The 23,136-nt window shown below is 39.2% G+C and overlaps 1 protein-coding gene across 1 annotated transcript in view; it reads right to left on the reverse strand.

Moving 5' to 3' along the window:
- The window catches only part of LOC109986899 (zinc finger protein 638), a 32,329-nt gene extending 13,664 nt beyond the window's left edge, over positions 1-18,665 (reverse strand). The window contains exons 1-2 of the mRNA XM_065954736.1: positions 18,583-18,665; positions 1,164-2,889 (exon numbers count right to left, since the gene is read on the reverse strand). Of these exons, the coding sequence (XP_065810808.1) occupies positions 1,164-2,889; positions 18,583-18,650 (1,794 nt within the window). The 5' untranslated portion in view covers positions 18,651-18,665. The remainder of the gene's footprint in view (positions 1-1,163; positions 2,890-18,582) is intronic.
- Between the last annotated feature and the right edge of the window lie 4,471 nt (positions 18,666-23,136).

Raw genomic sequence — 23,136 nt, forward strand, 5'->3', positions numbered from 1 at the left:
GAGCTTGTTTTCTCCAATGTATAGGCAATCATAAACCCATTTCAAACATGAAAAAGGCTTTGCACTCCAAAGCCAGGGAAGGGTGCACTGGAATGTATTTGGGAACCCAAGAGTATGTTTCAACAGGTATCACTGCCAAACTCAGAAACATAGTTCTGTCTTCTTTGGAAATGTATTTTTAACAGTTTTTTAACCATTATGATTGTATGTATAGCCACAGATAAACACCATCTAGATGCAAATTTGTAATATTGCAGATTATACTTTATATTGAGGCAGTTTAAACCCGGGTTTAGAACCAGGCTGATTTTTAATGCATCGTGTAATTAATTTCTGTAGTTTCATACACATTGGTGTACCACCATTAATTAAAAAAGTAAAGATTCTCATCAGATAAAATACAAAAATTTTGTTCCATTATTATAATGATACTTTCAAAAAATTTCAGCACTCTCAATTTTTAAGTTGGTTTATAACCACAATGTATATGGTGAGTAAAAAATGGCAAACATTTTGTTTTTGGCAACCGAAGTTGATACCTGGTCTCCAGCCCAGCAACCACTTTAAACTGTTACCCATGAGCCCTGCTATGGACTTTTTTCTTATTCAGGTTTGTTTCGGTAATACAACTTAAAAATAAGTAATCTTCATCAGTTATCTCTTAGTACTCAGGCTTAAAGAATCTAAATTAGTTAATAACTCATGAAAATGAATCTTCTGGCAATTTTCAGGACACTGTGATAGTTTGAATGCAGGTCCTATTTTACTTCACCAGACAGTCGCCTTTTGACTGTAAAAAAATGTCCTAGGTCTGTTTAGTCCTGTTCAACACTTTTGACAGCTACTAAAGTGAGAAAAAATATTAATTTTACAAAGATGAGCAAGTAGCAACACCAATCAATCAAATATTCCATAATCTACCTCACACTTGTCCTTGAATTTAGACATTTAGCATTCACTATTAAATCAATTATTTGTGCTAGTTACAAGTTACCTCGATCGTTTACTGACTTGTTTGATGGGAACAACTAAATAAGCAAAACACTACTCGAAATACATCAAAATCACTTTCATCTTGACAACTGCCTGGTGAAGAGAGGCTGCAGGCTTATATGTGAAGGTATTCCTTTCAGATACTGGTATAAGGGCATGTTGGCACTCACCTTTTCCTGATCACACTGTGTGTGGCACAGTGAGCAGGTATGGGGATACACCTTTGGAGACACAGCTGAGAAATCACTTATCATGGTGGGGGTAGGTAACTTCTTGATGCTGCCATGTGGTTTTGAGCTGGACGAAGAGGAGAGAGATCGTCTTGAGGAAGCCTCACTCCTGGTTTCAGATAAGGGCCTAGGTTTCAGTGCTTCCCGCCTGTAGTCTCGGTCTAGTGTACGAGGCTTGGATGATGGCTGAAATTCTCTCCCAGGTGACCGATTTTTCTTGCGATGGTCGTCGCTACTTGTCCTGCGATAGTCCTGATCTCCGTGCTTGCTTGGTTCAGTAGGTTCCAAACGCACCTGCCGCCTTTCAGCTTTTCCCGGTTTTGGAGCTGATGAGGGAGGCAATGAAGATGGGTACATTTTAACTGTCCTTTCACTTGAAAGCTGCTCCCTTTTGAAAGTTTTTCTTGTACTAGTTTCGTCCTTTGCCCGGCTCGCATGACCATAGTCAATTACTTTACCGGCAGTCTGTGTAACAGTAAGAAGGCTGGGCACCTCTGGGGTGCGTGATCGAGTCCCCGACACAGAGCGAGAAGGATGCAGCGGCATTTCTTGGATTCCACTTGTTAAGGAGGATGTAGAAGCAGAAATCCCTGACTTGTTGATCTGAATATCACGGAGTATAAATGGTAAAGTATCAGGGGTTAGCTGATCATCAGGGTAGTGACTAAGCACCTCTAAGTCCTCATTTGAAAGTCCAAAGCTTGCCAAGATACTACCTGCACTTTCTGGTGTGTACATACCCTGACTTTGACTTTCCCCACCACCTTGTGGGTGTCGGGCTTGGGCCGACTGTGAGTCACTTGGGGATTTCCAACTTTGGATGCTGGATCCTGCGTGGCTGCTCTGAGGCTGCATTTGAGGCCCCTGGTGACGTTGGGTCTGATGACCACCACGTGGTGCAGGACCGGAAAACAGTTTGGTTGGAGGTTGGTAGCTTGACCAGTCTACTCCTTGCTGATGGGCAGACTGATTATCTGAGTTCAGTGTCATTGGGTTAGAGCCAAAATTTCCATGTTGACTAATCCCAGAACCTAAGCTTTGGTTCTGTTGTTGGTTTGGTTGGCTCATGTGGTCCATGAGCCGGTGGTCCATGTCCCTAGCACCACGGATAGCCAGGGCAGACTCTATTTCATCTGGCAGCTGGGTGGGACGAGGAAACTGGAAACCCATCGCCTGTGAGAGCATATCAGAAGGGCGATTCTGATGTTGGTTTGGAGGTGGATGATGATGGGGAGGCCTTGGGCCATTTGAGAAGGACTGTGACCCCTGTTGCTGGGAGTGATGGTGATACATTGCAGCAGAGAGACACGGTTGTGTGTTTCTATAAGTTTTGGCGTTTGTGCCAACGTTAAATCCAACAGTTGTCACTTGCTGTCTATTGAGAAGACTGAGGAGGGCCAGATGAGGAGGTAAAGCCACTGCAATCCCGTTGTTGTGACACTGGTTGCCAACAGTAATGGTCGCTAAAGTAGCGAGCTGCTGGAGAGCAACCTGCGCTTGAGTCGCAATCTGAGCCAATCGGAGGGCTGTTACTGCAGCAGCACTAGCAGCAGTTCCAAATATGAAATGGGTCCCTCTGGTACCGTTGGCGATGGAGAATGTTGCGCTGGGCTCCAACCGAAGAGTAGGAACAAGGCAAGAATTACTGTCTGTGCGCACAGCAAGGCTGTGAGGTGAAAAGCAGAAATAAACTATTACAGATGAACAAGATTTATCTTTTCAATTCAAAAGGTAGCTTTCAGTCCTTTGTCCAGCGCACTTTTTTACAGCATGTTGGCAGAGTCCTCTTTTGTGTGGTTTCTTCCCTTTAAAATTTTTCAAAGCATAAAGAAATATTGTCAGCATCAAAATCTCTCCCCTGTGCCTACCGGGTCTTCTTTCAGGGGTGTTAAGCAAAGCAACATTATGCAAAAACACAGATTCAGTGAAAAGCAATAAACACCCAAATAGCAAATCTGGATTTCCTTTTTTCTGGACACTAAAAAGACACACTCTCTGAGCCTGATATAAATTGAAAAACTATAACAATGCTTGAAAACCAACACTTTCTTGTGAGGCTGTACCTGACTCACAGATTTGTCAGATTTTTGTTGTACACTTTTCTAAAAACATTGCACTGATAGCACATTGAATTCAATCAAACTATTCTTAGTCTTCAAATGTTGTTTATGCTTTTTTAAGCAGAAACCCTCTGGGGAGAATTGGTAAATTAGGGACTCAAGTTGCGAGGCTGAAAGTCTGCTATTCTCTGTGTGCAGTGACATAGCAAAAACCGAAAACAGACAGATTAAACAGACATAATACCAGAGGACCTTCTTGATGGATGATTCCTCTCATCTTCTTTTAGGGTACAGCCTGATTTTTTTTAGCCTTGAAGTGCATAATCAGTGTTACGACGCAGTGGAATTGGTCCAACACATGACATTGGCTGCTTTGCTAAATGTGTACATTTCAAAACTCAGAAAACACATAGTCCATTTTAACCCTGATCAATCCCCTATGGTCTACCTATCTTTGAATAAAGGAAGTTAAACAACAAACATCAAAATGGTCACACTTAACTAAAGACCCTGAATAAATGGCCCTAGCAATGTTTGCAAAGCCTAAATAAGAAGGATAGGCGATCTAAGGTAGACTGAGGCTAACAGAAAAAAGTTTCACCCATGACAAGGGCCCATGTGATGGAAACCTTAAGCCTTTTTTTTTTTTTTTTTTTTTTTAAAATCAGTGTCCAATCTACCCTCTCTCGTTGTCTATCCTCCTCCACTTTGGACTGGATGGGTGGTTATTAATCCCTTAACAAGATCTACTAAATCTTAGACTTGTCAAAATTATCAGCGTATCAATTAAACAGTGATAGAATACGGGTCCACCCTGTTCTTTGTTCTTTGTCAAACAGTACTGTGCATAAAATCCAGACATAAAGAACATCACAGACGGACCACATTTAACAGAGCAAAGCTGAGTTACCTTCGGCAATATAGACCTTCTAAGGGAATAGTTGAGCGTGCATGCTGGGAAAAAACTATACATAGAAGAAACAAGGACATTTTTTTGTTGATAAGCATCAAATGGTATTGGTTAAGACGGTTAATAGAGCAATTACCGAAAGTCAAAATAGAAGTATGAAAAATTTTCTGAGAATAATATAACATGCCAGTTGACAAACCATTTCCAGTGCAAATGCATAAAAAATGCAGGGCGAGTATATCTGAATCTGATATCTGTGTCGCTAAAGGTAGGTGACAGCTAGAGGTGTGCCTATAAAAATGTTTGCTATGCGCCAAAATGTTTGACAGTGACCCTCATGGTCACAGAGATTAAGTTGGAAAGTTTTGGCAGCTTCTTCTTGGAGATTTTTCTAATGAAGAGTGACATTTGCTGCATAAAATCTTCGCTAAACAGAGAGCTTCTACATTAGAATTTAATTAGACAAGGTCACGTCACCCAAGCTTTAGTTTTTCTTCTTGTGAAAAACAGCAGACTTTTAAAAGTGCTTATCAAGTTACAGAGAAGATACATCTTTCCTACACTTACTCAGCAGGAATGTGCATTCATGATCCGAACAAGCTGATGGTTGATTAAGAGCACTACAGGTAAACATATTGTTACTGCCTGAAAAGTCAAGGTCAGCATGAGAGTAGTTTAAAGTTTAAAAATGTGATGGGGCTACATATGAGCTTTGGGCTGTCATGCATGAACCATATGGCCCGGACAATTAACATCAATTTAGAAAGTAGAGAGTCAAGTTCAATCTCAGACATAGTGGAAGCTGCTTTATAAGTCAGCTTTTTAGTCTTTGAGGTAGTTGTTTCTTCTGTAGGTAAACTATGTAACTAGATTTCAGAGTTAATTAGCTTGAATTAGTGAAGCTTGAAAGAAACGACGAGGGCTGAACTGCTTATCTGGCATACGAGACATTTTTGAGAGATCGTACAATGGTCTACAGTTCACATTCTTTGCTTATCCACTGACGTCTCGGAAAGTTTGTTTCTCAGCCAAACCACATTATTTGCTAGTCTGTTTCATGCTTTCCCTACTCACACACAGATCATCTCAAATGTAAGTAATGCAATGGATTTTTCATTCCCCCATTCCTTTTGAAACTGAAGAGTTAGGCCCATAGACATGAAAAATAATTTCTATAAAAACATGATCCTATAATTTAAAAAAAATTTGATATGATATTTTTGCAATATCACCCACCAATATCGAAGAGTTGACTTGATACAGCTGTGAGGATTGGCTGTATAATCTGTAGCTTTCATAGGCTAAAATGTATGCCACTGGTGGATGAGATACAGCGATGACAAGAATAAAAGTACTCAAACACTGTGAAAATAGACAAACACAAGTAAAATTCCTACAAGTGTTATTATCAAAATGTAGCTATGGTTATGTCTAATGATTGAAAGTACAGTTAAAAGGTTTTTTTTCTCAGCATCAAATGCACTACTGAATTAATAAAATGTCTTCTTCTTCTTCTATGTCTGATACAAGCGCTGTAGACTATCAAAGTTGGCCATGTTTTAACTTCTTTACTGATTGGTAGTTTCCTGTAGAGTCCATGGTAACACTGTCCAACGGCAATGTTGTACTGTGAGAGCACAAGTTTATAATGTTAATCCCATACTTAGCTTTTTGATAAACGCATTTTCAGGACTGGTATACTGCTGTTTCATCGTAAGAGGCAGGTCCGGTGTCAGTTTAACGGGTGTCAAATTTACTGGTGATAATCTGGCAGATGTTGTGCAGGTGCAGTTTTTCAGGGCCCATGTTTTCTATCAAAATAATGCAAAATATCCTACGCTGCTTGCTTGCCAATTATAAGACTTCATCAATACCTTCAGAGACAGAGAGTTTACGGAGTGACAGAGTAAATTTAAAAAGATGAACTTCAAGAAAGAAGATGTAGGTGATTTTGAGATGCCTGTTCAAAACAATGCCTACAGATACATTATGAGGGATGTGTGAAAGCACCATGGTTGTCATGTTTTATCTGAAGTTTGAACATCCATTCGAACCTGGGGGAGAAAGTTCACATTCAACGGTAATGTGCCCTTCAAATTCAATTTAAGACTATATCAGCACATCAGGCCGTTTAAAGGATTTTGCAGTTTAATCCAGCAGAGGGCGCTCTCAGTGTAACTTGACCATTTCTTGCACTCTTAACCTTCAGCAGATGCACACTTACATGTACTCAGCTCCTTGAAGACAGCAGCTCACTGCTTTAATGGTTTTGAATGTTATGTTTCATGATTTTTCTGTGACAGCATGATAAAGCACAGCTTGTAAATAGAGCGGAAAGACATGACAATCTTGTGATCAGTTTACAGATTAGGACAGAACGATTTACTGTTTCACCATAGCTAATGAGATGTGCATGCCTAGTAGTCACATTGCAGGAAATGTCAGCCAACTTTAAATGAATGCATTCATCAGTGTGTGAATATGTGTCCAATGAATACTGAAAGAGATTTGAAGAAGACACGACAAGGGAGATTAGGTCATGATCAGAAAGTTGTGCAGAAAAGGCACAAATTGGAAAAGTACATAAACATAAGTATCAGACTGCATGAGAAGAAGAGTTTGGAGCATCCTGAGAGAGAATCGCAATCTCATTTTTTGGGAGAAAACCCCGTTATCTTAGTTATCATGCCCTGCTGACAACCATGATTATTATCTCTATAGTAAACAAACTGCGCCTGCTGAGGTATCACCAGTTAATTCAACATCACTTAAACTGTGACAAAATGCAAGAGCTGATTTTTCTTTTGTTCAGCCCGAAATGAACAGCTAATACTCATATTATTACTCATATTATATTAGTAAACAACTTTATTTTCTTCCTTAAGATTTACTTCGTGATGTGCTACACATAAACCAAACTACTCAACCACCAGACCACGTCTGATTGAAGCTCCAGCTGTTATGATGAGAGGATGAATCATGTGTTCGTGAATAATGTCTCCATCACCAAAACAACAACTCTGCCATTTTGGGTGTTTTCACATATCTCTGTTAGCTAAGTTAGCATTATGGAATATAGACCGTACCGTAATGTAATGTAATATGGACACTCGTCCATAACACAGTCAATAAATACCTTTTAAAATGACTTGGCGTTTATTCTTAGTTGTGACAGGCTGGAAAATCTTGATCCTTTTCAGCACGCAGTGTTTCGTGTGAAATTTTAACCGCTTTCCGCCATTAGTAACAACGACATGTACAACTCCGCACCGGAAGTCGTCTTCTTCTTCTTCTTCTTCGTTCTATGACGGGTGGTCACGAGCGTTAAAGGGGCATTACCGCCACCTACTATGCTGGAGTGTGGGTCAAAGTGCCTTTTACCATTAGTAAGAAAAACATTATATTAGTTTAAACATATTAAATTAACTTTACTAATCCAGAATATCAAAACAATTCAAACAAGGCTTCACATTTCCCTTCTTTAATAATGAATAAATGTAAGACTTATTTATGTCCACAGCTCCTCCTTAAGCTTTTCTCTGGGTTTTAGAGAATTACTGGCAATGGAAAATAATTTTCTACTGTTTCCAGTTATTGTCTATAATCACACTGACCTTGATTGTTGTTTTCCTATTAGTTTTTTTTTGGTAGCACTTTAGATTAAGGTCACAATTTTCACCATTAACGAGTTGCCTTTCAGAAAACTAATTAGGAGCATAGTGGCTGTTTCTAAGTCTTTATTAAGCAACTATTAGTACATAATTGTACATAACTATAGTCTATAGCTTAAAGGCCATAAACTAAGAGTTTTCACTCATGCCTTACTAATTTCTGCTGAAAAGATTGAACATGAATAATGATCTTAATATGCTTTGCTTAGTATGGCCCTTATAGAAGTAAGCAAAAGCATATTAAGATAATTCATATTATAATTACTGTTTGTTGTTCGGTTATATGATCAAATTGTTCATGCTAGATCATTTTAGTGAGTAACAAAGTACTTCACCTGTGATCGGCAATGGTTATGAATGATAACGCCACCGAGAAAATCTACAAGTGTTCCAAGACTTCCAGAAATTAGTGTTTATCAGCAGCGCACATTCAAAAGGAAGCAGACAAAGCGGAGCAGAGTTGCTTTCACGTGAGTCTCATAGAAGTTGCATACTCCAGCTTTAAATTAAAATGTAAATTCCGTTACAAAATTGACTGAGTTTTAGCAAGTCCTTTCCTGAGTTTTATATCTAATTCAGCCATAGAAAACAAGCAATTAATGGTGGGGGTATTTATTGATTAAAAAAATACATTTGACACATTCGACTGCAGTTTGTGGCCCTCTTGATCAAGCAACAGGCAAAGACTAGGTGTCAGGGTGGGACTTAAGCCTCCGAGCACACCTGTCAGTCAACTCATCCACACCCCTAATTATGCAAATTTGTGCAGAACTCTATTCCGACCAAATCCATTAGTTGTCCCAGGCTGAAATATGCTTAATTCTACTGTAGATATTAACATTTTATATGGGACCTAATGGCTTTGGCTTTTGCAGCCAGCCCCAAGTGGACACTCAAGGAACTGCAGTTGTTTGCACTTCAGCATTTACCTCATTTTTCAACACCGAGATTGAGAAGGTATCAATAGGTCAGCCATTGCTTTAATGGTACCCACTATTCAGGGTGGTGACGTTTTTTAATAACTCAACCATTTTTATCTTATCAAGGCTAAGAGTTATTCGAAAGTGTGCATAATTGGGGGTGTGGTCAAGTTGACTGGATGCATAGCTGTTTTCCCAGAGGCTAAAGTCCTGCCTCAGCTCCACCTCTTTGCCTGTTTCTTAATTGAGCAAAGAAGCATTTCCAATATCGCGACCGCCGCTGTTGGCTCTTCAAAAAACAATGGGTGACATCACTATAACTACGTCGATGTACTGTATTTCCCAGTCTTGTGCCTTGTTTAGTCGTTATTACATGTTTCAGTAATAGTGTTTGGGTGCTGATCTCATATACAGGCTCAGTGAGGGCTTTATGGTTTTGGTCCTTTTAGAAACTATGTTGATAATAAAAAATACATTTATTTGATTTGATACTTTTTCTTGTACTTGTTAAATTGCAAAGCAGCAGAACTGTTAAGCTCCAGTATATCGCGTGTGGAATATCACTTGGATACTGCACACACACCGACACTCGCTTGTCCACAGTATTCATCTCCTCTTTCAACTCGAATGATGGAGGAGGTGAGAGAAACATTTGTCAGTCATAAATTGAACTCCATCAACGTCTATAGCCCCCCTGCTCCTGGACATATATTATTATAATGTTTTTATGCTGAGCCAAGAGACGTTGGCATGTGTCTGGCCCGAGATCAATGGAGAAAACTGCCTGATTGACGGGAATGAAGAGAGGACAGAGAGAAAATACAGAGCATGATAGAGCATGTGATGAGCAAGCAACAGTTTTGGCATGTGACGAAGATGATACACACACGCACTTCTGGAAGTGATAGCTTGTGTGGCCCTAAATTAGTTCAACTGTTGCCATTAGAGATTATAAAACTGAAGTGATCACCTTTTCATGTAGAATTAACACAAGATTTAATCTTTGGATTCACTTATTTATGGTAGTGATGGCAAGACAGTGATATATATTCAGCAACAGAGTTGTACTGATGTTTAATGTTTTCTAGCTGTGTCACAGCTAAATGTGTGCTGATATGCCATATCCAGTTTACTTTTTCTTTTTCTTTTATTACTGTTTTAATCTGTTATCTACACAAAAGCCCTTCGGGGGGCAGGTGTTGACATTATAAACATGATACTTTCATTGGATGGCTGTTTTCAGTTTGTCCATGTATATTGTGTCCCTATCAAATAAAACATGAATCATTAATAAATTAAAGTTTTCAAATGGTCCAACTCTATGTAACATTTATTTGCCAGTAGCGTTTTCCTAAAAAATGAAATATAGAAAAGTAACACCTCACAGTCATCACTTATGAGCCTCCATACATGTGTGGAAAAGTCCTGTTTTGGTTGAAACAGGACTTTTCTAAATGAGGAGCTGGTGTGTTTCCCCCAGCCAATAAAAGCATGCAGGTGAGTTTCATAATGGACACTTTCAGCGATTGGATGCGATTCAAATTGACAAATATGACAGACCCAGATGTAGCCACAAAGAACAGAAAGTATGAGCTGAAATGCCAAGCAGATAAACCTTGTTCCCAAACAAAGGAGCTGGCCTGCTTTCTGTTGGTCTGACATTTGCCAAAAAACAGTGGTTAGCCTTTGCTAGCATGCGGTAGAAACACAGCCAACACAGCCCAAATAGAAGTCCTGAAAAGGCAATTAGCCAATCTTTGTTAAGGCTTTTGTGGTGGCCAATCAGATTTTTTGTGTTTTTTTTCGGCAGGGAGAGGTCTTTTTAGCTATTTTACCTCTGCAGTGTAGAGCAAACACATTCATATTGAGCAAAACTTCTCCTTTCAAAATAATAATTCATAAATAATAAATCATTTTTGTTATCTACTGAAATTTTACTGAATATTAAAAGAAGGAATGTAACACAGATTGGTTGCCTGGACACAGTGACAAAAGTTATTATAGGCCTATTTCCACTCAGAACTGTAAGATCTATGTTTGTATTTCATAACATGATATGGAATACACAAATTTCCAAAATCTGAGTGTATCTGTGTTTAATCTATATCTTAAAAATCAGAACAGTGTAGGATTTGAGAATCAGTTCATAATCAGTTCATAATATAATCAGACAAATATCTTATTATTTAAGTTGGCTACAGATAAAGATAGATGTAAAGAAAAAGGAAAATGTATATGTTTGTGTTAAATTTGTGTCAATAACGTTAAGTAAATAAATGTGGGCCACACAAACATCATCAATACAGACACACACTCACACACTCCACAAATAGCCTGAGTGGAGGTTAGCCTGTCATTACTGTGATAAGCCAGCAAGGGGAGACTGATTAACTGGCAGTGAAGGCGAAGGAAACAAGGTGACAAAATGATGTGAAGGGGTGCAGAAATTACGAGCATTTGTGTTTGTTTGTGTTTGGGAGGAGGGGAGACTTACAGATGGAAAGTGCAGGGAAGGATTGGCTGAGGCAAACTGAAAGGTAGATTTTCTGGGGAGGGAGTCATTAAAAAACAAAGATAGTTTTCTTCTGCAAGCAAGCGGAACACTTAATTTTTTAATTGAAATGGGAATGAAATATGAATATCAAACAAGCTAGAGCCGCATGGTTAATTTGGCATTAAGAATACTATTTTTAATCAAAATATAAATTCCACTAGAATCAGCATGACTAGTTTCTTTGTTACCAGAGGTGCAGTGAATCTGTGTTCCACTGACCAAATCACCAGACCATATTCACCAAAGTCTGTATAAAAAAAGGATGTAGTTTCAGTGATGTCACTCATTGGTTTCTGAACAGGAATTTTGAAGCCAAACGATGGCTATCTCCATCTTGGAAATGCTTTCCCGACCAATCTAAAACGTGCAAATAAAGGTACTTGTGCCCTAACAAGAGGATAAGTGCTCATGCACGCAACCTGACGTGATTGAAAACCAGTCACTCAGGTAGTGACAACGCAGATATAACCTACTTTACCTCATGGTGCCTATATGTGCAAAGACATCAACAGGGTTGTCAAGCCTCCACCAGTGTTTTGTCCAGTAAGTCCTATGACACCTTGGGAAGGCTGGCCAGCTAGCTCCAGAGCTGTGTTTCTTTGGACTCTTAGATTAATGTTCATTTAAACAGTTTTACAGACGTCACCTTTACATTGGCGGCCTACGGGGAAATTCCTTTTTGAAAGCTGGATATTTGACTTTGAAATAGTGCTGCTCAGCCTTGTTTCCAATTTTTCCCTGCTAGCATTTGTGGCAAAAAAAAATGATTCTACGACGCGTTAGCTTTGTTCCTGTTTTGCCTTGCGGTACTTTTTGCCTTTGAAATTCCTTATTGCTTTCCTGCCTGCACTTCTGCATTTGGGTCCTTCCCAGCTGCCAGTCACACTCCAACATGACATAATGTGCCTGTTATTTAAAGAAGGAAGAGGATATGGATGGAACAGAATGTAATCAAACAGCAACCTGGTCATCTGCTTCTGTAATGAGTTTGCACTGCTGGCCTGTCTTAACCTGAATGTCAAAGGTTGACCTTTATTAGCAACCAGCCACTGAGAGAGAACTTTTATTCATGTGCTGATGAGCTTGGGTAATAACTTAATGTCAGTCAGGACTCAGCTTGAGTTTCTCGCTGTCCTTGCCTATTACAAACACACACACACACACACACACACACACACACACAAGCCTGTTTGACCATTGCAATGCAGCCCCGTAATCTGAGCTATACAAAGTGTAGACACATGAACTTTTTGTTTGATATCATTTCAAACCCAGTTGAGCTTGTCAGTATTTCTCTAGTTTAAATAAAAAAGGTAAACTGGAGTGTGCATATATTTTTCCAATTTCAGAACATTCCCAGGAGTGACCCTAAGATGATTGGTGAATTTGGGTTCCATATTTAATCACTGTCATTGCAAACACTTGGACACATTTAGCCATGTTCAGGATGGACCACATGCTGTGCATTAGCCCTCATGTTCGGTCCACTTGATACTTGTTTCTACACCCAGACTCCATTCCTGTGCTGAGTCATATTAATGACTTAATTAGATCATCTGGATCAGGTGTTGGTTTTGAGAGCTGTGCAACAACAAACTGTACTGTCAGGAAAGACCCACCAGTTTAGGAATTACTGAAGGCAAAGGAAGAGATGCAAGATAGAAGAAAAAGAGAGAGGAAGAGTAGATGAAACAACAAACAACTGAGTTTGAGATGCTCCTAACTTTCCTTATTATTGATATATCTGTGGATTGTACTGCAAATAGGCGTTTCCCCCCCTATGTTACTCAAAATGCAGGAAACAAACAAGTCTGCTGAAGTGGTATGTGGAAGCATTGTCGATTCAACTTTTTTTGTCTTGGTTTAACATGAAACTAAATGGGTTGAACTGGAATTACCATATGTCCTAACTGTACAGTGTTTCTATTTCTAAGGAAGCGCATTATAGTAAGAAACATACACTGTAAGACTTTTTCATCTAAAAGGTTGGCTGCCTCCAACATACTGGTGCTCCCAACATAGCAGTATTAAATCCAGAGACATGCACCATCATGACCGCAAGTGTGCCACCATCACCCACTTCATGCAACATTACCCGACTGGAAATTTGCCTCCATTCATTGTGTATTACAAGCATCCCCTTTGCTGCATAAAATGTCTTGGGATACATGGGCAGTGCGAATCACAGCGTTTTGCTTGTGGGCTGTTTTTAAGTAATTCATAGGCTGAGCGCCCAGCTAGCCTACCTGTACTGTAGCTAGCATGGGTCTATGGTGAACATAGATGGTAGTCTATAAGAGCTACAGCTGCACAGAAGCTGTACGTTGTGGACTTTTCTGAACACCATGGAAATCATCACACAGGGAGACCTTTTTCACTCTGGAAGACAGCAAAAACAGAGTGTTCCTGAGGAAAGACGGGAGGTAAAAAAGAAGGAAGTGGCAGACGAAGAAACAGAGTCCGCTATAAGATGCTATTATGGGACTATTTGCCTTTATAACGATAGTATGTGTAGTTCGACAGAATCTCAATATCAACGAAAGAGCAGAGAAGAACAAACTGTAGAACAGAAAGCATTGTGCAGTAGTTTAATTACATGCATGGAGATCATACCGGTCGTGTTCATATAGTCTATGGTCGTGCACCAATCACCTTGACTCTACGGTCAGGTGAATTCTCCTGATTATATCCTGCTGCATTCTCACATCAGCTCACTCGGATTTTCTGCAGAAAATAAATACTACAGCTCACGTCAAAAACTTGAGGATTTTTTGAGTTTTCTGCAAGTTTGTTAATAAGATATTGTATGTGTCTACATACACACAGATAAGGCCAAGGGTTTGTAAAAGCTGAATTCTGTGATATCTTTCAGGGACAGGTGGTTGGCTGTGTCAGTCAAAGAAAAATTATTTTGAGAGTCAATCATAACTAGGAGAAATGTATGAAACACATGAGCACCAGATGCCAGAACGGTGACCATCAAAATATTTCCTCTGTTCCCCTCTGAAGGTCAAGTTGTTTCGGGGACCCTCCATAACTTGTCTACTTGTGTCTCCAAGATTTATAGACCTTTTAACTGCTGGCATGTCTCTGAACAGCCAAGGCCATCAGGTCATCTAAGCAGCAAATTCAAGAAGGAGGGGGAAGGAAGTTGGTATGTACGTGTTAGTATTCTCGTTCGTCCTCACATTAGGAGCCAGTTCGAGTTTTATGGCCCTGTTTTTGGCTAGTCCTTAATCCTTTAAGGATGAGTTAGGCAGTAACATGGGTTTAGAGTTAATAACAAAGTCAAACTGCTCTCTGCCCTGCAACTCATATCAAGTGTGTACCCCACTGATGCAGCTATACTTTCCCCATGACCTGGTGCTTTGTATTTAAACTATGTTAAATTACATTGGCCCTATTAAATAGATAAATTCAAATTCAAAGCATATAGCACTAGGGATAATCAAACGCAGATGCCCCCATTAGGTTATAAAGCTATTAGTAGTTTACTCTTGTTTCGCGTTCTTCTCTGGGAACTGCGTTCTCATCCTGACAGAGCTACATTTCATCCACATGCAGTCATTGTTTTTTTGCCCTTTCACCCTAAATATCGTACATAACTCTGTGAACTCTCCCCCTCACTTCCTGTGTGTAAGGTGAGACACCTGCTATATTCTTTGTCTCATCACCACATCATCCCAGAAAGTCTGTTGAGGACAGGCCTGAGTGGCTGCTCATCGTAAAGCTGACAATGATTATAGCAGCACGGTCAAAGGGACTCATCCTCTCTATTGTATACTTGAATGCCTCACACACTCTCCTGCAGCCTCAGAATATTTTTTCTCGATGTTTGGCCTGTGAGAGAAGTTGTTTGTGTAGACAGTTAAAGCAACATGACAGCAAAATGCATGATGGTTCATGCGGAAGGCTGTGGCTCAGTTCAACCGGAAGCTCCCCCAGCTCCTGCAGCCACATGTCCGATGTGTCCTTGGGCAAGATACTTAACCCCAAGTTGCTCCCTCTGCTTCATCAGTGGCATATGAATGTGTATGAATGGTATTAGTTACTTCTGATGATCACTTTACATATCAGCCTCTACCATCAGTGTGTGAATGTGTAGGTGTGACATGTGGTGTAAAAGCGCTTTGAGTAGTCTGAAGACTAGAAAATAAATATATAAGCTCAAGTCCAATTAACATTTTGAGTAACATAACTGTTGAAAGTTTTAAACAAATGTATTAAATAAAAATGAACGTATTTACAGTGCATGCAAACAATTGAAATCTTCAGTTTGAAAAAGTGTGCATGTAGTGTCACAGTCACAAGTTGTTTTTAGACACATGAGGCGCCCGCCCAGATGGAGGGGCGCCAAAGACAAGGAATAGTGCAAGACCAGACGACGTGGTGGCAGAAGGCCAGAGGAAGGTGTTAGACTACACATGGTGCTTCCCACATGACTCAGATATACTGAAGGGTGGAGAAGGACAGCAGATTTGTATTTTGATCTAACGCAGGATCGTGATGAGGTCGAGTGATAGTGAAATAAAAAATTGGGCTTACTTGATTGTAATTCATGTATTTTTGAAAGCTGGGGATACCAATGCCAGTAAAACATTTTTACCACCTGCCTTGTGTTTCAGGGCTACTAGTTTGGTAGTGTATACTTTCACGTGTATACATTTGTAATATTTTCAACCATTGTTGACAAGAAAAAGGTTTCTCGCCCAAAATAAGAAGTTAAGTGTGAAGTCAAGTGTGAAGTCAAGTGGGAACACGGCCCTTGACTTCTTGGGAACATGGGTGAATATGGGTAAAGTGGGACAGTTAAGATTAATCATGTTTTTCTTTACATGTAAATACTTCCATAACTAAAAATCAACTTAATTAATTTATTTATTTATTTTTTTGACATATTGAGTATATTTTGACACTGTCCCAGTTAACCAATACACTATTGGCAAAGTGGGACAGTGCAATATTGGTAAAGTGGGACAGCCATTCAAGTCATTTTAATGGGGAAATGTAGTGCCTTTTTAACATTTCTTCACAAAATTAGCTAGCTAGCTAGCCAAGTATTAACCAAGTATTTACTGAAATTTGTATTTACTTTAATGCTAATTGCTTACTGCTAACATGCAAAAGTAGCATACAGATATAAAAATAAATAGCTATTGGCTATAGTTAACATAGTTAACTATAGGCTAGTTAACAACTTCAGGATGACATAATAATGCTTACTATGATAATATTATTTCAGAATCCAATGGTAGAAATGAGAAGGGCAAGGAGACAGAAGAGAAATGTGTAAATAAATAAAAATAAAACAAAATGCCAGGATGCCATGGTTGTTTCGATAAGTGACTTAGGCTATCAAACACAGTCACATTAATTTTGACTCATGCTTTTCCGCTGGTTTGTCCTATCAAACTTAACGTTGAATTAGTTGTTCAGTTGGATCCTGGCTTGGTCTACATGTTTTCTCACTTTTCTACATTGCTTTCTTTGACTCTACACTGGATGTTTATGTTCACCTATAGGCAGGGGCTGATGACTGTTTGCTGCCTGTGTTTGTGATTAAATTTAGCATGTGTAATTAATTATCTATAAGATTTTTATGAAGGTTCCTTATTTAATTTTTTTAATTAATTATTTTAAAAGTGATAATTGTTGTTATTGATATTATTTAGTGTTTTTAATTTAAAAAAAACTGAATGTGTTTTAAGTGTCCCAGTTTACCAATTATAGGTGTCCCACTTTGCCAATAGTCCGAGGGAAATTTTTGTCTATTAGGGTCAATATTTGTTTGAGGAAGAGCCATCTGTCCAGTTTTTAATATTTCTCTCTCTTTTCTTTTTATAGTATAGTAGAGGTCTTAAGCTATTTAGAATAGTATAATATGAGGGGATTTTAAAGATAACTCATAATTAAAAATCGACACAGAAGGCAGAATTTCAGAAAGTGTCCCACTTTACCCATATTCACCTATATATTTGGGTTCATGCAGCAAGCAAATTACCCTAAAAGCCTGAACGGTGTTATTACATTAAGAGTAAAACTTTTATGAAGTGTTTTTAATTACTAGGCTGAATGGGTTAAAGGTATGTGATTGTATGGGTCTTTTCATCAGGTAACTTTTTATGCACAAAAACATGACACCTGATTTGATCTCCTCAAAATACCTCGAAATATAGTTACTGCATGCTGCCTTTACGTTGCCTTAAATCAGTGGTTCTCAACCAGAAGGGTCGTGGACCCAAAAGTGGCTCGTGGAGCCATTTTCAGTGGGTCATGAATGTGTCCAAGGAGAAAAAAAATGTCATAAAGTCTGTGAAGCACTTTTAACACTAGTTGTTTTGTTACGTCTTGGTCTGTCGCATGTTTTGTGTTGTCTGAGGTCCAAACTGCACCAACTTCTAATTAAATAAATCTGATTGATTGAAATATATTCGATATTTGGTACGTGGTTTCTTATTGAGGAGTTGGTGGTGAGTCCTGAGGCTGGACCAGTTGAGAACCGGTGCCTGAAATGGTACTAATAACAAGAAGAAAACTAAGTGAAAGAACTCCATTTATGTGGTAAAAGTCAAGTATTCTCTTTTTAACCCCAGTTCCACCACTTTCTCTACAGCTCTTTCTTCATAATGAAGCAAAAATTAATTGTTAAACTTTGTCACAAAATTAAAAATAAATCAGAAATCCTCTTTTCAGTTGTGACTTCTAGACAAAGCGGTTATCCTCGGAGTGCATGCAGAGGGGTTAGTGGGTCAGAAGGTGAGAAGGATAAGCTACACAATCACTCATAATTACATGTAATACACTCAGTTATAAGGAGGATGAGTGACAACATGGTTCTTTAAACCGGTTGTTCTCAACTGGTGGGTCGGGACCCAAAAATGGGTTCGGCGAGTTGCGATTGTCTAAGAAGCACTTTTACAAAATGTTTCTTTTGTTCGTTTGTTTGTTCTGTCACATGTTTTGTTCGGCTTGAGGTCCAAACAGCACAATTTTTACTGAAATAAATCTGATTGGTTGAGAAATATCCAACATTTGGCTCACAGTTTTTCATGAATGAGTTGGTGAAGGGTCCTGGGACTCGGTCAGTTGAGAACCACAGAGATAATAACCCTGTAAAATCTAACAACTATTTGAAATATGTATTCCTATTAAACCTTTCAGAGGCAAAATATTGCATATTTTGGTGACTTAATGTTCCTAAACTGAGCTGGATCTTCGGTCCCTGACTCCACCCTGTTACTCACTGATGAGCTGCTTTCGGGAGGGTCGCTCTGGTCCTCTGAGCTCGCTTTTTCTTGTTGGTCTTCTGCATCTCCAGACCAAGTTGTACCAGGATCACCTCCCTCAGAGATCCAGCGATAAAAGCTTTAAGGGAAGGATATGAAAATAAGACCCAAGAAAAAATATAGTCGAAAACATGTGGTGTTGCCTCCAAAATCAGTTCACTGAACGCTGCCCTGCGTGCAGCCGGCTCGGATCAAGTTCGAAGTGTTCTGACCTTGCTCCCTCTCTGGCATCTCACTCATACACAGCGTTCCTCCTTCTCCTTGTATCACAGACACATGGAACCACTGAGAGGAATTTTTATTACCCCCCCCTAAACTGTCAGAAATGCATACCCACAGAAATAGTTCACACCCGGATGAAGAGCATCTACATTAATACGACTCGATGCAGAGCGACCAGCAGGCTCGAGCTGTGTCGTATGGATTATTATGATTATTTTTATGACAGTATTACATGTACAACACATTAATGCCCCATTTGAATCCCTATAATGTTTAAACCGCAGCTATTACAGTTTCATGTGGTGGGTCTGCCAGGAGGCGTCCAGGCTTCGGCCTTGGATGGTGGGGATTACTGGGTCACAAGTCCCAGCTTCAGAGGCTTCAGTTACATTAGACTGCTGAATCAGAGGAGGAAAGGGGAAGCTTAGGGGGACCAGAGAGAGGGAAGACAGGTGGTGTGGCATAAGAGAAAGAAGATAGAACAACATGTTAAGAAGAAAGAGAAGTTCTATTTCTGGGGGGTGAGAAGGGAAGCAGGGAACACCACAACACAACGTGAATGAGCATTATGCAACAGTTAGTTCTGGCAAAGTCATTTTTAAGAAACTCATCTGTTTTGATTTTATTGTGGACAAACGGGTTGTCAAAGATTTGCACACTTAGGGGCGTGTCTATTTTGACCTACAGGTAGGTACACTGTAGCTGATTGCAAGAGGCTTAAGGCCCGCCTCCAACTCTCTGCCTGTTACTTGATTGGCCAAAAGGGAGGCAGGGCCACTCTTAAACCAATCCCTACACCCTCTCCTTCCGAACTTTCATTCCATTTGCGGGTTTGCAAATAGGTTGGCAACGCTAAGGTATGGCCAAGGCCGCCCATAAGGGGGGAAATGGGGAAAGCTTTCTGGAGCCCATGCGCATGGGGGGCCCATTAGGGTTAGGTACGACACAGTCCATCCAAAAATGTCAGCAATCATAACAATCATATTTTTTTTATTGCCTGTTTCAAGAAGTTATTTCTTAAAATGGTATGAACCCTTTTTTGACCATTAAAGTTGTGGGAGAGCCAATACAACCTAACTGTTTATAATCTTGGGCTGGGTATAAATATGCCAGGAACTTCAAACAGGTCAGGATGCCAAAAATAAAGGGGGCTAAGGCACCAATTATGTAATGGTCCCTACAAATTATAAAAAATAACGCCGTTATTAGAGTGCAGTATGTAAATGAGTGATCTGACCGAGTGCCCGGGTGTGTCCTGAGTAAACCACAGAGTGACAGGTGTTGACTCTGATGAGTGATGATGCTTCCATTTCTGCCACAGAGGAAAATGCAAAACCCTGAGCAGCGTGAAATTCCATCTGTGTCTGTGGGTGTGTGTGTGTGTGTGAGAGGTGATATCTGTAACTGAGCTCATCTATCTATCTATCTATCTATCTATCTATCTATCCATCCATCCATCCATCCATCCATCCATCCATCCATCCTGACACAGATTTGTCTGTCTTGAAGCCCTAACACACCAAGCCATATTTTGTTTGAATAATAAACATCTTGCATCGTATAGCGTGAAGGCAAAAATAAAAAGCTTCTGCAAGGCCAAACACCACTCAAATTAGAAAGATAATTGTAAGTGGTGACTTGGTTATATGTATGTATGAGTGTGTGTGTAGATGTGTAGCTGTATCTGCACTGTTCATTACTTTTCTTAATTATTACCGTAAAATCCGGTATATAAGACGCACCCTATTTTTAAGGTCTCTTAGAGAGAAAAAAGAAGTTTAAACTGTCTTCCTGCGTGACGATTTATATTGTGTTCAGTAACGTCAACAATGTGCAGTTTCTGTGCAGCTGTGTCCGAATTCTGTAACATAACATGAATTCTGTAATAAATGAAAGAAGTCTTCAAATGGCTTTCGTTGTTCTTTTATTCTTGCAAGAAGGAGCAGCAGTACAGAGTGTCATGCAGTCTGCAGAGAAGCTCAAAGGGGGCTAAGAGGGAACACGCTTTTATACATTGTATTCAAAGGCGAAGGATGGATATAGAACAATTGTTGTAGAGCAGATTTGTGGTAAACCAAGTTGAGACCGAGTCTGTATCTTAATTAAAAAAAAAGGCAGAAGTTCATGCATAGGCATCTGCTTAACAGGAAATTCGTGGGCTAGGTTGTTTTTAGCAAATGCCTCACACAGTCATATTATAACACATCAACACAGTCATCATCGGTTATCATATGTTCTCACAAGTACTTGTTTTCATTATTCTCACACTAAAGGCTTTAAATCATCATAAAGGTTTTCTGGTTTTATTACTTTAAAATAATTTAAAATAAATGATGGACCTTTCTTATAATTGGGGGGTTTGTAGACAGACTATAGGGACATTTGTGTTAGAAAAACATGGTAATGTATACTTTGCATAATATGTGACCTTTAAATTACAATAATATATGTTTTGAATAAGTGCCAATAGGATATTTAACACAGCAATTGAGTGTAGAAGTATTTTATGTGATTTATTGATTTTTTTTATTGATTAACAACTTTTTCTACCAATTAGGGCATGATAAATATGCTATCACAAAAAATGTTTCCCATTTATTGTAGCCACATGTATTTTCAGCTAACCAGCAGCCACAACAGAAAAAAAAATCGGTGGGACTTAATGTATTAAATTTAGTAGCCGATCATTAATGGGTTAATTCAAGTCTGAATCACTTTGATCTTGTTAGACGATGAATTAAATATTAATGACATCCAAACAATGTCTCACCTGATACATCAAGGGCAAAAGTAACAGAAAAGAAAGAAAGACATTAAAGAGAAACAGAAATGATAAAAGAAAGAAACCCCGTATCTTAACGATTCCTACATTGAAAACAGAGGTCTGTGTTGCTTGTTGAATATTTGAGCCTAAAGATTTTATTATAAAGAAACAGGAGACAGAAGAACGAGAAGAGTTCAAAGAGACGTCAGATGTTATGACCTGCAATGATACAGTTACATCTTAGTACTGACTGTGTGTTACACACCATGACTCAGTGCAAACTACTGTAACCTTTTCTCACAAATCCACTGGGATGTGGCGCTGCAGCTGAAGTCGTTCAAGCCGATGAAAGTGATCCTTGTGTGAAGGTCGCCACAGTCTTCTCCTCCGGACGCTCCATCACTCACCCACTGCAACCTACAAAAAGAAGAAAGATCGTTTTTTAATATTTGTTTTAACTGATCCTGGTGTGAATTAGAGACATGCTGCAGCTTTTTTGACTCATTTGCTGTTCTCATTGCAGTCGTTTCTTTCTGGGTAAACAGGATTTACATTAGAATGTCAATTTTTACAGCAGAAATAAACATGTTTACAGCCTGTGAACATAACATAATAAGTATTACATATTTATGGTTTTAGTCATTTACTTTAAATTTCCCATTGGGGCATTAAAGTTTATCTTATCTTATCTACCTTTAACAGAAGGCTTACTGAGATCAGAGTCTCAGAGCGATGTTGAGGCTTGCTTGAAGAATAAACAGCAGAACGACGCTCAGAACCACACGCAAGTGTTTGAATTCTGTAACATACAAAAGAAAATTATTCCCATTTTCATGGTCTTAATCTCTAGTTTTGAGTCTCCCTCAGTACAGCATGATGTTCATTCTGAAAATGATGGTCAGAATTTGATTACTGCACACAGCTACGTCATACAGTGCAGCAATAAGTGCTACTGTGATTACAAAATGTCATGTGTCTAACACGATTAAATGGTGTAGTCTCCATATTGTTTTCACAATTGCACAAAACTCCTTAATTCCCTATAACTTTCAGGGTGAGCTGCATGTGTGAACGGAAAAGACAAAATGTTTTACTCCAACTATACCTGGACTTTTAATACTACCACACTTGCAACATTTCAGGGTAAAGTCAGGATGAGCTGATGTACAAACGCAGGAAATATTCAAGAAACATCACCTTGAGCAAGCGGGCTGAGCTGATGGTATTTATATCATGTGACTGGTTAGCCACCGCTGAAATTGCCTTGCTTGAACGAAGCAGCTCAAACTCTTCTGCATGCAAGTGGCATCTTCCACTTGATCATTAATACTTTGAATTTGTTGAAAACACCTTGCATTGATATAAGGACAAAAACTGTCATCATAGCATCATACATTACTTTTTTTCGTCATGTCTCGCCTCCTGAGACTCCGCCCTCACCTCCCCAGAGGGGTGGTTTCCCGTTGTGCAACTCATGAAGATGAGGGCAGACTGTCAGAGTATATATGACATCATTTTTGTTTAGT

This window comes from Labrus bergylta, chromosome 1 (assembly GCF_963930695.1).
Source record: "Labrus bergylta chromosome 1, fLabBer1.1, whole genome shotgun sequence".
Classification (NCBI taxonomy): domain Eukaryota; kingdom Metazoa; phylum Chordata; class Actinopteri; order Labriformes; family Labridae; genus Labrus; species Labrus bergylta.